General features: G+C 46.0%; 1 protein-coding gene across 1 annotated transcript in view; it reads right to left on the reverse strand.

Moving 5' to 3' along the window:
* Nucleotides 1–184: 184 nt before the first annotated feature.
* The window catches only part of LOC133109553 (bone morphogenetic protein 7-like), an 18,638-nt gene continuing 5,785 nt past the window's right edge, over nucleotides 185–13,037 (reverse strand). Inside the window, exons 2-7 of the mRNA XM_061218918.1 lie at nucleotides 6,267–6,459; nucleotides 4,213–4,361; nucleotides 3,726–3,923; nucleotides 2,710–2,789; nucleotides 1,671–1,781; nucleotides 185–1,025 (exon numbers count right to left, since the gene is read on the reverse strand). Coding sequence (XP_061074902.1) covers nucleotides 876–1,025; nucleotides 1,671–1,781; nucleotides 2,710–2,789; nucleotides 3,726–3,923; nucleotides 4,213–4,361; nucleotides 6,267–6,459 — 881 coding nt within the window. The 3' untranslated portion in view covers nucleotides 185–875. The remainder of the gene's footprint in view (nucleotides 1,026–1,670; nucleotides 1,782–2,709; nucleotides 2,790–3,725; nucleotides 3,924–4,212; nucleotides 4,362–6,266; nucleotides 6,460–13,037) is intronic.

The raw sequence follows: 13,037 nt of genomic DNA on the forward strand, positions 1-13,037 counted from the left end.
CATTATAAACAATGGCTCCCAAATCATCCTTTGAATTCTGAAAACAATTCACCTTCTAGCAGGAGCATCACGGACACAAGAGGCTACCACCCCCATGCCCTCAAAATTGCCTGGTGCTGAAGACCTGGCTCCCCCAGGGATAGGGGCAAGTACGGGTAACAGTGGGACACTTTGCATTGAGCAGTTGTCACTTCATATCAATAATATTTAATATTGACGGGAAAATGGAGAAAAAAAAAACACCTGTCAAACTCCGATTACAATGTCTGTGTGTAAGATGTCTCGATACATAATGGTTTACATTTCACCCAAATCCAAACAGCAAAATTTACCAAAAATGATATCTATGGGACATATTACCCAGTCAGGGCAATGCCAAAACATCTGTTCCAACTGACAGACTGGTCACACAGACTTACTCAGTCCCTTGCTGGAGGACAGATAATGTTCTTCCCTGGTAGACTTCTACATTCATATACATCTGGCTCCCTCCTTGGTGGAGTGATATACTCCACTCTGCATTACAGTACAGTACAGTCTCTCCCTGGAAGACCAGATAGGCAGATAAGTTGAGTCCATAGAATGAACTGCATGATTGTGGATAGTCGGTGTAGGAGGGAGCACTGTTAGTCTTCCCACACTGCTATAGGTGTAGAGAGAGGGCTGGACCACTCTACCTGGGCGGCGGGTAGAGGGCAGGTATATGCAATACAGGTAACAGCGTGTGGGCAGGACCAAGAACCTGCCTGTCGATCCATGGAGTCTGCATGGGAGGTTCTCAATATGAGAGGGTGGGATCACCTCCTCCAGTTTGTTCTCAGGCCCCACTGCATCGTGGGATTGGTGACACGCGCTTACGGACGGTGCGGGTGGCGCTAATGGCAGCCGCAGGCCCTGACCACCATGTTGCGGTACCTCTTGAGGATGACGTTGGAGCTGTCGTCAAAGTACAGGACGGAGATGGCGTGGAGCTGGGTGGGGGTACAGCAGGGCTTAGGCACGGTTTTGGGGTTGATGAAGTGAACCTGTAAGAGAGGGTCAAACGTGAGAAACAGTTGGAATTGTTAGTAATAACAAGACATTAAGACACTGAAAACTATGAACACATCATTACACAATGGACAGAGTTATAATTTGTAATGAGTGACTCATATAATCACCCTGGTGTAAAATCTAGCTATGCCAGCTTGACTACATTACATTACATTACATTATTGGCATTTGGCAGACGCTCTTATCCAGAGCGACGTACAGTTGATTAGACTAAGCAGGAGACAATCCTCCCCTGGACCAATGCAGGGTTAATGGCCTTGCTCAAGGGCCCAACGGCTGTGCGGATCTTATTGTGGCTACACCGGGGATTAGAACCACCGACCTTGCGTGTCCCAGTCGAAAGTGACTAGCTTGAAAATTGTCAACCAACTTGTGCTGGTAGCTTGTCTCTGCTACCAGCTGTTTCAAAACATAACTTGAGCTGGTCAAACCATGTCGAGCTGTGAGCTGGTCTCAACCGATCAACCAGCTACCAGCTGTTTCAAAACCTACTTTAGTTTGAGCAGTTTTTTTCAGCAGGGCAGTCACTCAGCCATACACGTACACTCACAGTAGTGCCACCCAAGGCTTCATGGTGGCTCACTCTCCCACCCCTACAGCTGGGGCTGGATGCTTACCAGCGTCTGCACAATGGCATGGTTGGTGGCGTTCATATAGGAGTTGAGCGGGAAGGCGCATTCGCCTTCGCAGTAGTACGCAGCGTAGCCCTCCGGCGCGATGATCCAGTCCTGCGTGGGATACGAGCCAAAAATGAGGGTTTGTCACGCGATTCAAACAAATCCAACGCTGCGCCACAGCTACACGACCCAAAACACAACAGCCCACTGCTTCTGAGCATGGCTGGCTCCCGCACGTTTGTCACTGAAAGCCACACGCAAACAACCCACTGCCTCTAAGTATGGCTGCCTCCTGCACTTTTGTTACTGAAAGCCACAATTGTTGTCCAGGGGCTAGTTACGCAAAAAAGCGATTTGTAAGGATATTCGCTCGCAGATCGCAATGCCTTGTCAGAACGCATTTCACAAAAAATGCATCACGTGTGAATCGCAATTAGCAGTGCGATGACTGCAGGCCTGAGGCCTAGCTTATGAGTAATGAATGGAGGGCCTTCCCACGCAGGGGGGGGAAATAGCGAACACTGAGAAATAAAGACAATCGGCTCTGAACCCAGTATCGTTAAATTGTCCAAGTTTATGGACCAGCCGCTACCCATAAAATAATCCTTATCGGTTAACACTCCAAACATAAAACAGCCAACAGCACAGTTCCATAATGTGGAAATAATCTTATGCCATATGGCCAAGGCAGCTTTTTGTTTTAAGATAACTGCTGATAAGGGAGAGGAAGATTTAACATGTGCGTACAGAGATGAGGGGGGGAAAAAACGAGGGCGAGAAAGAAGAAAGAGCAGGAGAGCAAGGTTTGTAAGAGTGGAGGAAGACAGGAAGACAGTAAAGCACTGGAGACAGGACATAGCCACAATACGATCCGCACAGCTGTTGGGCCCTTGAGCAAGGCCCTTAAGGGAAGAGTAAGGGAAAGCAGAGTAAAATAGACAGTGTGACATTGGGAGTAAGGGAAAGCAGAGTAAAATAGACAGTATGACATTGGGATTCAGGGAAAGCGGGGTGCAGAGACGGGTGTGTAGTGCAGTACCTGCCAGCCCAGGTCCCTGAAGCTGACATACAGCTCGTGCTTCTTACAGGCCTGTTTCTGCTCACTGATGATGCTGTTTTCTGTAAAGCAGCGGGGGAGGGCGGCAGAAATATTCAGGATGTCCACATAACTACCTGACCAAGTCCTGCACACTAAACAGGGAGAAAAACATTTTCCAGAGGAAGTCTTCATAGGGCTTTTTAAAAAAATATATCACCTGACCCTTACATAAGAATGACAAGCCATTAAATAAATAAATATTTCCGGGAGACCGGGACTGACCCCTGCACATTATGGGACTGGGTTCCCCCTGTTGGGCTGAATGGCCTGTTCGCACCGTTGAGTTGTTATGCTTTGTGATGTTTTCTTATTTGTGTCTTGTTTGTCTTATGTGCATCAAACGCAACCTTTACTATAAAGACTCGTCTGTGATGGTGTACATTATAAACATGAGGATAAAGGCCATGTAAAACTGAAGCTTTAGAGATTACGGTTCTGTGTTATACTTTAAACAGTGCTTCTTGTAAGTGCTTTGTGAACTGAAGTAGTGCTCTTGTGAAATTAGCAAATTTAGCACGTTGGCTCTGGTTCACAAAGATTAAACATATGGTTGCTCAAGGTGTTTCCTTTAAAATAATAATTCTAAGCTGTATTAAAAGATTAACCTGGGGGTTCCCTGCTTGTCTTTTAGTATACTGTAAACCGAGATCCAAATTTAAATAGTGGTGCTCAGCTGGTTTAACATTGTAACCTACTGCAACACATGAGTGCTCTACTATATGATTATTAATCACAAAAACTATGTTTTAAGTTAAATGTTTGCATTTGCCAAAAGCAAAAATGATTTTATCAGCCTGCTCTCCATCAAGGTGTATCAGCACAGATCTTAGCAACAACTGCTACAGCCCTGTATGTCTACTGTACTTCAAACAACTCACCACTGGGCAGATTAAGACTCAACCCTCTCAAAGTGCCATCTCTATACTGAGCTACCACGCATACGTACTGCACTATACCTGCGAAGCTGGCCGCTTTCATGGCGGCCGGGCTCTTCTGGGCCTTGGAGCGGCCGGGACCGCGCTGTTTCGCGCCCGTGGAGCGGACACTCCGGATGTGGACCTCCGCAGCTTTGAAAAAGGCCACCATGAAGGGCTGCTTGCTCTCAGGCCCGCTGTGCCCGATCAGGCCAGCCGTCGTGGGATTCATGCTCTGACCTGCAGGGGGAGACAAAACACAGGCATGGCGGTACAGCCCCCGAACATCACCGAGGACGCCTGTTACCACTGTTCTCATCGTCGAACATGAACCCTGAGGTAAATCAGCACAGAACCTGGCTGGAAGCCACTGATAAAAGCCAGGCACTCGGAAAGACCGCCACGGTTCCGGTTGAGGTAATTTAAAGGACGGTAGAAGCGCTGTTCTGTTGTCTTCCAGAGGTTGGACAGGCCTGGGGTTTAACCACATCCACAGAGAGGACAGCATCCGGCCCATCGGCCCACTCACCGTCCACGCCCTCCAGTACCAGCTGCAGGCCCAGATTCCCAGCCGGCCTCAGGACCCAGTGGTTACTGGTTGCAGTGATGTCGAACACGAGCCACCCCTCCTCTGCTGCCCAGAGCATCCGAGAGTGCAGCAGGAAGAGATCTGATTCCCTGGAATACACGGATACACACACAAACACATATACACACACAAACACACATGCACACACACACAGCGTGACTACATTCCTCTGACCACACACAAATGCATTGTGACTAAATTTCCACACAGACAGGCTCACATACACATTGCACGCACAGGAAGATAGTACGTGTGTTTAGGGATATGAAGGGTTTCCAGTGGTCATTCAAATTCAAAATGTTAAGTATTTTGCAAATAGGAGTCTGTAGTACTGTCATATTCAGACCAAAGAAAGCTGTGAAATAATGCTAGGGCAACATTCCCAGACTTGGTCGAAGTGTTACACAAGCTCTTCAGGCTTATCCGACGAAAGGATGTGCCCCTTTCGCAAGTGTCTAGAACCTTCTCCGAGAGCGCGGCAGGCCTATGCCTTCATTGTGTGAATCAGGACCATCGTGTGTCCTATTCACTGGGTGAATAATAACAAAGTGCGCCATTACATGACCTTTCTGTCTGAGGGCAGCTGATATCTACTGTGTACAAAGCCCTCCAGCATCGTCTACCAGACTGGAACTCATCTGCAATTGCCTGCTACACATCTCATTTCCTCCGCAGGTCGACACCGTAAGTGTGTTTGAGTAACAACCTCCTGTGTCAAACCAGACAGGAAGCAGGGGACTACAGCTCACAAGTTTAACAGAAAGATAAGATCTGTAACAGGACCTTTCACAAGTGATTGCCCACACATAAGCAATCATTTACGCATGCATACATACTGTATAAACCACAGGCATTATGAGCACAAACTATATCACAAACATGTACTCTCACAGAAATGCGTGAAATGCGGATACCGACATGTAGACACATACAGCATACAGTAAATGTGGGTGCATACATACATACAGGGCCGGTTTTGTGGACACAGATTAAACTAAATTAAGTTTTGTAAAGAGAATCTGAATTTAGTCTAGCACGAGGCTCAATCTGTGTCCAAACATCAGGCCCACATTCTTTTTTATTAACAATGCCAAAGCTGTATGTAAGAAAAAACGTAGAGATTTTAGAAAAAAAATGTTGCAGTTGGAAAGAAGGCAGTGAAGGAAAAGGAAGAACGTAATGATGAAAAAGACAGGGAGTGAAGAGAAGGAATAAAGACGGAGATGACATGGGCTAGAGTCCAGATGGCAAGAGGCAGCGCCTTCACTCTCCACCGCTGGGAGCGCTCCGTCTCGCTAATTGACACTAATGGCTTCGTAAACGCTCGCTGATTTCACAGCGAACAAGCGGGGCCGCCATAAATCACCAGCGGGAGTCCGGCGGGGCGGAAGAGGCAGCGTTCCGACCGCGCTGTGACGGAGAACGAGGCCACGCGGCGGAATTCCCGAACATCTGGGAAGTCTCCGCGTCCAAAGCAGGCAGCGCCACCCAGCAATGGAGATGTGTGTGCTCTCTGAACCAAGAAATTCCCTGTTTCCCCCACATTTCGCTATCACACAGTGGTATCACACACAAGTGATGCTGTTATAGGAAATACTGTGTCTACATCATCTCAGAATGCACTGCAAGTTATAGATTTGATAGGGGGGGGGTTGATGGCTGCCTTGCCTTTTTTTTTGCCTTACCCATGTTTCTGTTCTCTCTCTGTAAAGCTCTTTGTGACAGTACCTCTGTATTAAACCCTGCTGTAAAATCCAGCTTGGCCAGCTTGAAAATTAAATTGGGCAGATAAAGCTGGTCTAGCTGAGCATGAGCTAGTCAACCAGCTAAACCATGTTGAGCTGGGAGCTGGTCTGAACTGGTAAACCAGCTAAACCATGTCGAGCTGGGAGCTGGTCAACTAACTACTGTACCAGATGAAAGCTCGAGCTGTTGCTTGAACATGTCATTTAACTGAATTGAAGAAAAACGTAAAACCGTGCGTAGCGCCTCACCTGTCGGGGTGCTCCTGCAGCACCTGGTAGACTTTGAGGTGGAAGGTGTTGTTCTCCGACCGCTCCCGGGCAGCGGCCTTGTAGATCCGGAACTCCGCGGCCGTGACCGCCTCCCCCTCCGGGATCCGCGACAGGTCGAAGCGGAACTCTCTGTGGTGACGCCGGGCAGCCAGGAACTCTTTATCGAGCTCCGCTTGAGAAACAGGGGGAAAAAAAACGGATGGAGAGACACCAGATGATTGGTAGAACATGCAGTGACTTCCTGTTACAGAGGGACTTTACCGTTAAGCATGGTACAGTAGAAATCCAAAGTGAGATGATGGCTTGTTCCTTAATTAACCTCCACTGAGAGTGGATTTGTTACATCCATTTAAAATATATTTATTTGAGGCCTTAATCTCCTATTTTTTTCTATTATACACTAGTACCTCCCTACTAGGTTTCAGGCTCACAAATCCAGGAACCACTTCTATGACCACCGAGTTTAAGATCCTGCCTTTTCTACTCATAAGTGCTGCATAGATACTGGTGGACCATAAGGCCGGCCTGTAGCGTAGTGGTTAAGGTACATGACTGGGACACGCAAGGTCGGTGGTCCTAATCCCGGTGTAGATCCGCACAGCCGTTGCGCCCTTGAGCAAGGCCCTTAACCCTGCATTGCTCCAGGGGAGGATTGTCTCCTGCTTAGTCTAATAACTGTACATCGCTCTGGATAAGAGCGTCTGCCAAATGCCAATAATGTAATGTAATGTAATGTAATTAGTTAGTTTTGAACCACAAACAAATGCATCCAGTAGGTCATATTTCAGAAGAACACAAAATATTTGTTGCTGTGCTCCTTGCTCCACATCAGTGTTGTTGCAGTGATTACAGAGACACAATTTGTAATGCTAAATTGTAGAGAATGTGTGTGTGTGTGTGTATACCAAGTCATGCATGCATAACACATACATTTTGGGAGTGAAGAGGACTTCTGTACACCACTCTGCTAAATGCCACAGCATGACTCACAACGACTGTTTATGTGAGACTTACAAAACAGACTTAGTCTTTTTTACCTGATTTACCGAGATTTCATAAGAAACACATGCTGTAAGATGTACCATGTCCAAAAAAAGCTGAAAATCCCCCCAGGGAACTGCTCATGTTCTGTTCTGTTAAATTTAAGACTGTCTAATACAGTTGAGAATTGGTCGGAAACAAACTGAAACACAGTATGTTGAAATTTCATGACAGGATGCTGTAGTGAAATAGGGAGAGGAATGTTTTGTTTGCATCTTTACTAATCTAATCAAAAATGCATTATCTAAATGCATTATCAGCCAGGTAAAATATGTAACATGTTTTCTTCCATAATTATGTTTTTAAGGTTTTGTCACAACGTAATGAGTCAACCTCTGTACAAATGCACTATACAAACATCAAACACGCACATGCCTTAAGAACTATCAACAAAATAAATTTTTATATGTGATCAGGAATGGGCATTCTAAAATAAGTGTGTTCAGTGAATTTCTCACAGCATTGCGGCTTTCCCCGACAGTGTTAAAGAAAACGTTTCCCCAGTATTTTCCCCTACAGTGTTAAAGAAAACGTTTCCCCAGTATTTTCCGATAGCCAGTCGCAGGCAGGTATCCTGTGAAGTTACACACTCACACCGCCATCGCCCTACTTCCTGTATTACCAGCCCAGCAGTATGGGAGGAGCTTCCCATTATACATAACATTATTGGCATTTGGCAGACGCTCTTATCCAGAGCGACGTACAGTTGATTAGACTAAGCAGGAGACAATCCTCCCCTGGATCAATGCAGGGTTAAGGGCCTTGCTCAAGGGCCCAACAGCTGTGCAGATTTTATTGTGGCTACACCGGGATTAGAACTACCGACCTTGTGTGTCCCAGTCATTTGCCTTAACCACTACGCTACAGGCCTTCCCCGCACTGTCTTGTGTGTGCTTTAGGTTCTCAGCTATGGCACAGAGACACCTCAAGTTGAGGAGGACACCGTGAATGCCACTATACAGTCGAGTAGAGGAGGTGGTGATGTCACAGGCCTCTTGCAAAAGACCTTTCAATGCCCAAACGCACGTCTTTACAGCGGGGGCCCAGGACCCCGAGGAGCCAGTATAACGATGCCTTCACCACAGGCTTTTCCCAGCTGGCTTCAGACACCAGCGGCAACGTCTGACGGGACGCTCGGCATAAATCATCGCGCAATCATCAACAGCCAAAGCCGTCTCTGAAGCCCGCCCCAGACCCTGCCGGCGTTCGTCAAAGCCTGGCAGGCGGAATCAACCTGCTTTGAAACAGCAACCGCTCTAACCACATCCCCACGACTTCCTGTTTTCAATTAAAAACTCAAATGAGACACGCGTCCATTGATCTCAACACCAGTTCCTCTCGTCTCACAAAAAAGGGTGAGCAGGGTGGGGACTCTTAATAATTAAATTTACTTTTGGTTTTAAAATGGGGTTGACCACAAGAAAGCCACATTAAAGCATTTCTCTAAAAAGCCAGCAGCACCGACATGAGCACATTTAAAAATAAAGGCTATGCGTACCAGGGAGGGGGGAACGGCATGGCCAGCAAGCCAAAAAACCCTGCCCTGATATGGCTGCCCCCCTGAGGAAGTCATCCAGCCACCAGATCCTCCTCTTACCTGTTCTCTCCTTCCCACCAGATCCTCCTCTTACCTGTTCTCTCCTTTCCACTGGACCCTACACCAGGGGTACTCAAATCTGGCCTCAGCACAAGTATACTGCCATTGAGGGACAGATTTGAGTATCTAGGCTGGAGATCCGGTACGTACTGCATGCAGGTTTTTCTTGCCACCAATTACCCTGGCTCAATTAGATAATTTGCCCTATACACCATTGTTCACTCGTAGATTAGACCACAGTAACACGTTTCATACCAGAACACAAAAACAGGTAGGCCTATCCGCTGTCATACATGTAGTTCATACTATATCAATTGATCGATATAATCGGCCTAATTAAATTAACAAAAGCAGAGGCATGAAATCCAAAGACAGATATGACACCCATGCCCATGTCCTGACCTGGCTCATCTCATTAGGCAGGAGTGACCAATCTGATCCATGCAGGGCTTGTCCCGGCCAGACATGGGTCAAATACGAAATTGTTTCGGATTCAAAAAGCCTGGTGCATTGGAACCTATGAAGTTCTCTCAAAAAGTGCAAACCCCACCTCCTGGTCCCCGCGGTTGTCTCAATTTGCACCAGGCAAGAGCGAGCACAGAAACAGTATACGAATCCAATACCATGACGTATTCGCCCCCGGGTTCGGGTGCCGGCCGCGTACGAACAGCACTCCCGCGCAGCGATGGCAGCGGGTCAGCTGGCGCTCTGCGGGGAGCTCCGGGAGGCAGCGGGACGCTCCTGAGGACATCGCGTGCTCACCCCGCGCTCCTCTCAACTCACCGCGGATGTTGCGGCAACACGTCAGGCCTTCCAATGTGAGAGAGGGCTCCAGAGATTCGGGGGGAAAATAAAAGCAAAGCGGTTAAAAAAATAATTCCAGCTGTGAGACGTGGCGGTGTGACTCGTGCTCGGGTTCGGATCTGCCGTGCGCGGCTGCGGTCACAGCGGATCAGAAATGAATAATGCCGTTTAACAGTTTCGCGGTTAATGAGTAATCTTTGTAACACTAACATCCAGACTCATTACACAGAGCATTTACGCCAGTGGGCTGGCAGCACAGCCACAGTGGAATTAATCAACTTCTTACAAGGGTTGGACAGAAGCCCCGCAGGTGTCCTCAGCTCATAACCTCAGCAGAACATCGCCGCAGTATCCAAAGCTGCCTAACGTTGTACGACACGTCAAAAGAGATTTCCATAGCGACCGGTGACTTTTCGCTTGGGACACGCCCTGCCCAGTGGCTGCCAAATGTTCCAGAATGACATCATAACTTCATGATGATTTTATTACTGTTTTAGTGTCTCACGCTAAGCAGGGAGCAGGACTTAAATGCACACCACACTCATTTAATTACAGTCAGTAATTAAGTAAGCTAATGTCTAGAAAGAATCCAGAGTGTTTTATGCAACTGCAATTGCTTATAAGGGTTTGATGTGTTTATATAGGGGACCATTAACTTAGAAATATGAATTTCACTATAGAGATTTATCCGTGTCCTTAACATTTGAAGATTCCCTTCAAGACTAAATGGCCAGGGAGGTCAATGGTCCTCACTTTCAGTTAATCTGGGTCTTATGATGCAATGAAAACAAGGAGAACTCATCTCAAGTTTTCTTTTTTTGGCAATGTGCCCATCAATGTTCTAGTATCCCAGAAAAACAAGGCTGATGAAATGACATCCTCGTGTCTTTATAAAATGCAAAATGGATAACAAGGGATTCAGGTCTTATGAAAAATAAGAAAAATAAGTCCCACAATGCAGTGGGAGTCCTGTCACCACTGGCCACGCCTCTGTAGCTCTGATTTGTCTCATTTTGCACACATTACATTACAGTTATTTAGCTGACACTTTCATCCAAAGTGACTTACAGTTGATTAGACTAAGCAAGGAACAATCCACAAAGGAGAAATGTGGGGTGACGGGCCTTGTAGTGGTCCCATTGTATACGAACGTCGCATAAATCACTTTTGCAATTGTTGCTGTTGCCAGGCTGAATTCTTCCTTTTTCTATCAGCCAGTGTGTAGTAATCATGAACTGGCCCAGCCTGTAAGACACTTCTTGCACCCAGGCAAGCGCAGGATTTCATAGTGACTTTACATAAATACATTTTTACGCTCACCCCAACATACCCCCACCCCCACCCAGAGCTCCACATATGAGTTTTGTTTCATTTAAGAACTCGATGTTTATCAGGTTTAATTAAAAGCAGACCTCCAATATAAACTGTTTTCAAGGGTATTTCTTAGAAGCCACGTTCCGCTCAGCAGCTGGCAGTGAGTCAAGGCTTCAGCCTTTTTTTTTTGCTATGTCAACACAATACATAAAATCATTACTTCAGCTTTTTTACAATGCCTTCAAAACTTTCACAAGTATTAATGTGCGCTTTTTTGACAAGTGTATAGTTTGTTTCATGAGGCAATGCCACAATGCAACAACTACTCTTACATTTTTCATTCTGTCCATGTCTTTTTATCCACCACAGCTTAACTGCACATGAAAATAACTGACATTGCTATGTTTTTTGTCCCTCAGTCAGACGTTGCATTTTATATATACAGTGGTGTGAAAAAGTGTTTGCCCCCTTCCTGATTTCTTCTTTTTTTGCATGTTTGTCACACTTAAATGTTTCAGATCATCAAACAAATTTAAATGAAGGTTTTTATTATTAAGGGAGAAAAAAAATCCAAACCTACATGGCCCTGTGTGAAAAGGTGATTGCCCCCTAAACCTAATAACTGGTTGGGCCACCCTTAGCAGCAACACCTGCAATCAAGCGTTTGCGATAACTTGCAATGAGTCTCTTACAGCGCAGTGGAGGAATTTTGGCCCACTCATCTTTGCAGAATTGTTGTAATTCAGCCACATTGGAGGGTTTTCGAGCATGAACCGCCTTTTTAAGGTCATGCCACAGCATCTCAATAGGATTCAGGTCAGGACTTTGACTAGGCCACTCCAAAGCCTTCATTTTGTTTTTCTTCAGCCATTCAGAGGTGGACTTGCTGGTGTGTTTTGGATCATTGTCCTGCTGCAGAACCGAAGTTCGTTTCAGCTTGAGGTCACGAACAGATGGCCGGACATTCTCCTTCAGGATTTTTTGGTAGGCAGCAGAATTCATGGTTCCATTTATCACAGCAAGTCTTCCAGGTCCTGAAGCAGCAAAACAGCCCCAGACCATCACACTACCACCACCACATTTTACTGTTGGTATGATGTTCTTGTTGTGCTGTGTTACTTTTACGCCAGATGTAATGGGACACACACCTTCCAAAAAGTTCAACTTTTGTCTCGTCAGACCACAGAGTATTTTCCCAAAAGTCTTGGGGATCATCAAGAGGGTTTTTTTTGGCTAAATTGAGACAAGCCTTAATGTTCTTTTTGCTCAGCAGTGGTTTTCGTCTTGGAACTTTTTTGCCCAATCTCTTTCTTATGGTGGAGTCATGAACACTGACCTTAACTGAGGCAAGTGAGGCCTGCAGTTCTTTGGATGTTGTTGTGGGGTCTTTTGTGACCTCTTGGATGAGTCGTCGCTGCGCTCTTGGGGTAATTTTGGTCGGCCGGCCACTCCTGGGAAGGTTCACCACTGTTCCATGTTTTTGCCATTTGTGGATAATGGCTCTCACTGTGGTTCGCTGGAGTCCCAAAGCTTTAGAAATGGCTTCATAACCTTTTCCAGACTGATAGATCTCAATTACTTTCTTTCTCATTTGTTCCTGAATTTCTTTCGATCTCGGCATGATGTCTAGCTTTTGAGGATCATTTGGCCTACTTCACTTCGTCAGGCAGGTCCTATTTAAGTGATTTCTTGATTGAGAACAGGTGTGGCAGTAATCAGGCCTGGGTGTGGCTAGAGAAATTGAACTCAGGTTTGATAAACCACAGTGAAGTTATGTTTTAACAGGGGGGGCAATCACTTTTTCACACAGGGCCATGTAGGTTTGGATTTTTTTTCTCCCTTAATAATAAAAACCTTCATTTAAAAACTGCATTTTGTGTTTACTTGTGTTGTCTTTGAATAATATTTAAATTTGTTTGATGATCTGTAACATTTAAGTGTGACAAACATGCAAAAAAAAAAGAAATCAGGAAGGGGGCAAACACTTTTTCACA

Source organism: Conger conger, chromosome 14 (genome assembly GCF_963514075.1).
Source record: "Conger conger chromosome 14, fConCon1.1, whole genome shotgun sequence".
NCBI classification, from domain to species: Eukaryota; Metazoa; Chordata; class Actinopteri; order Anguilliformes; family Congridae; genus Conger; species Conger conger.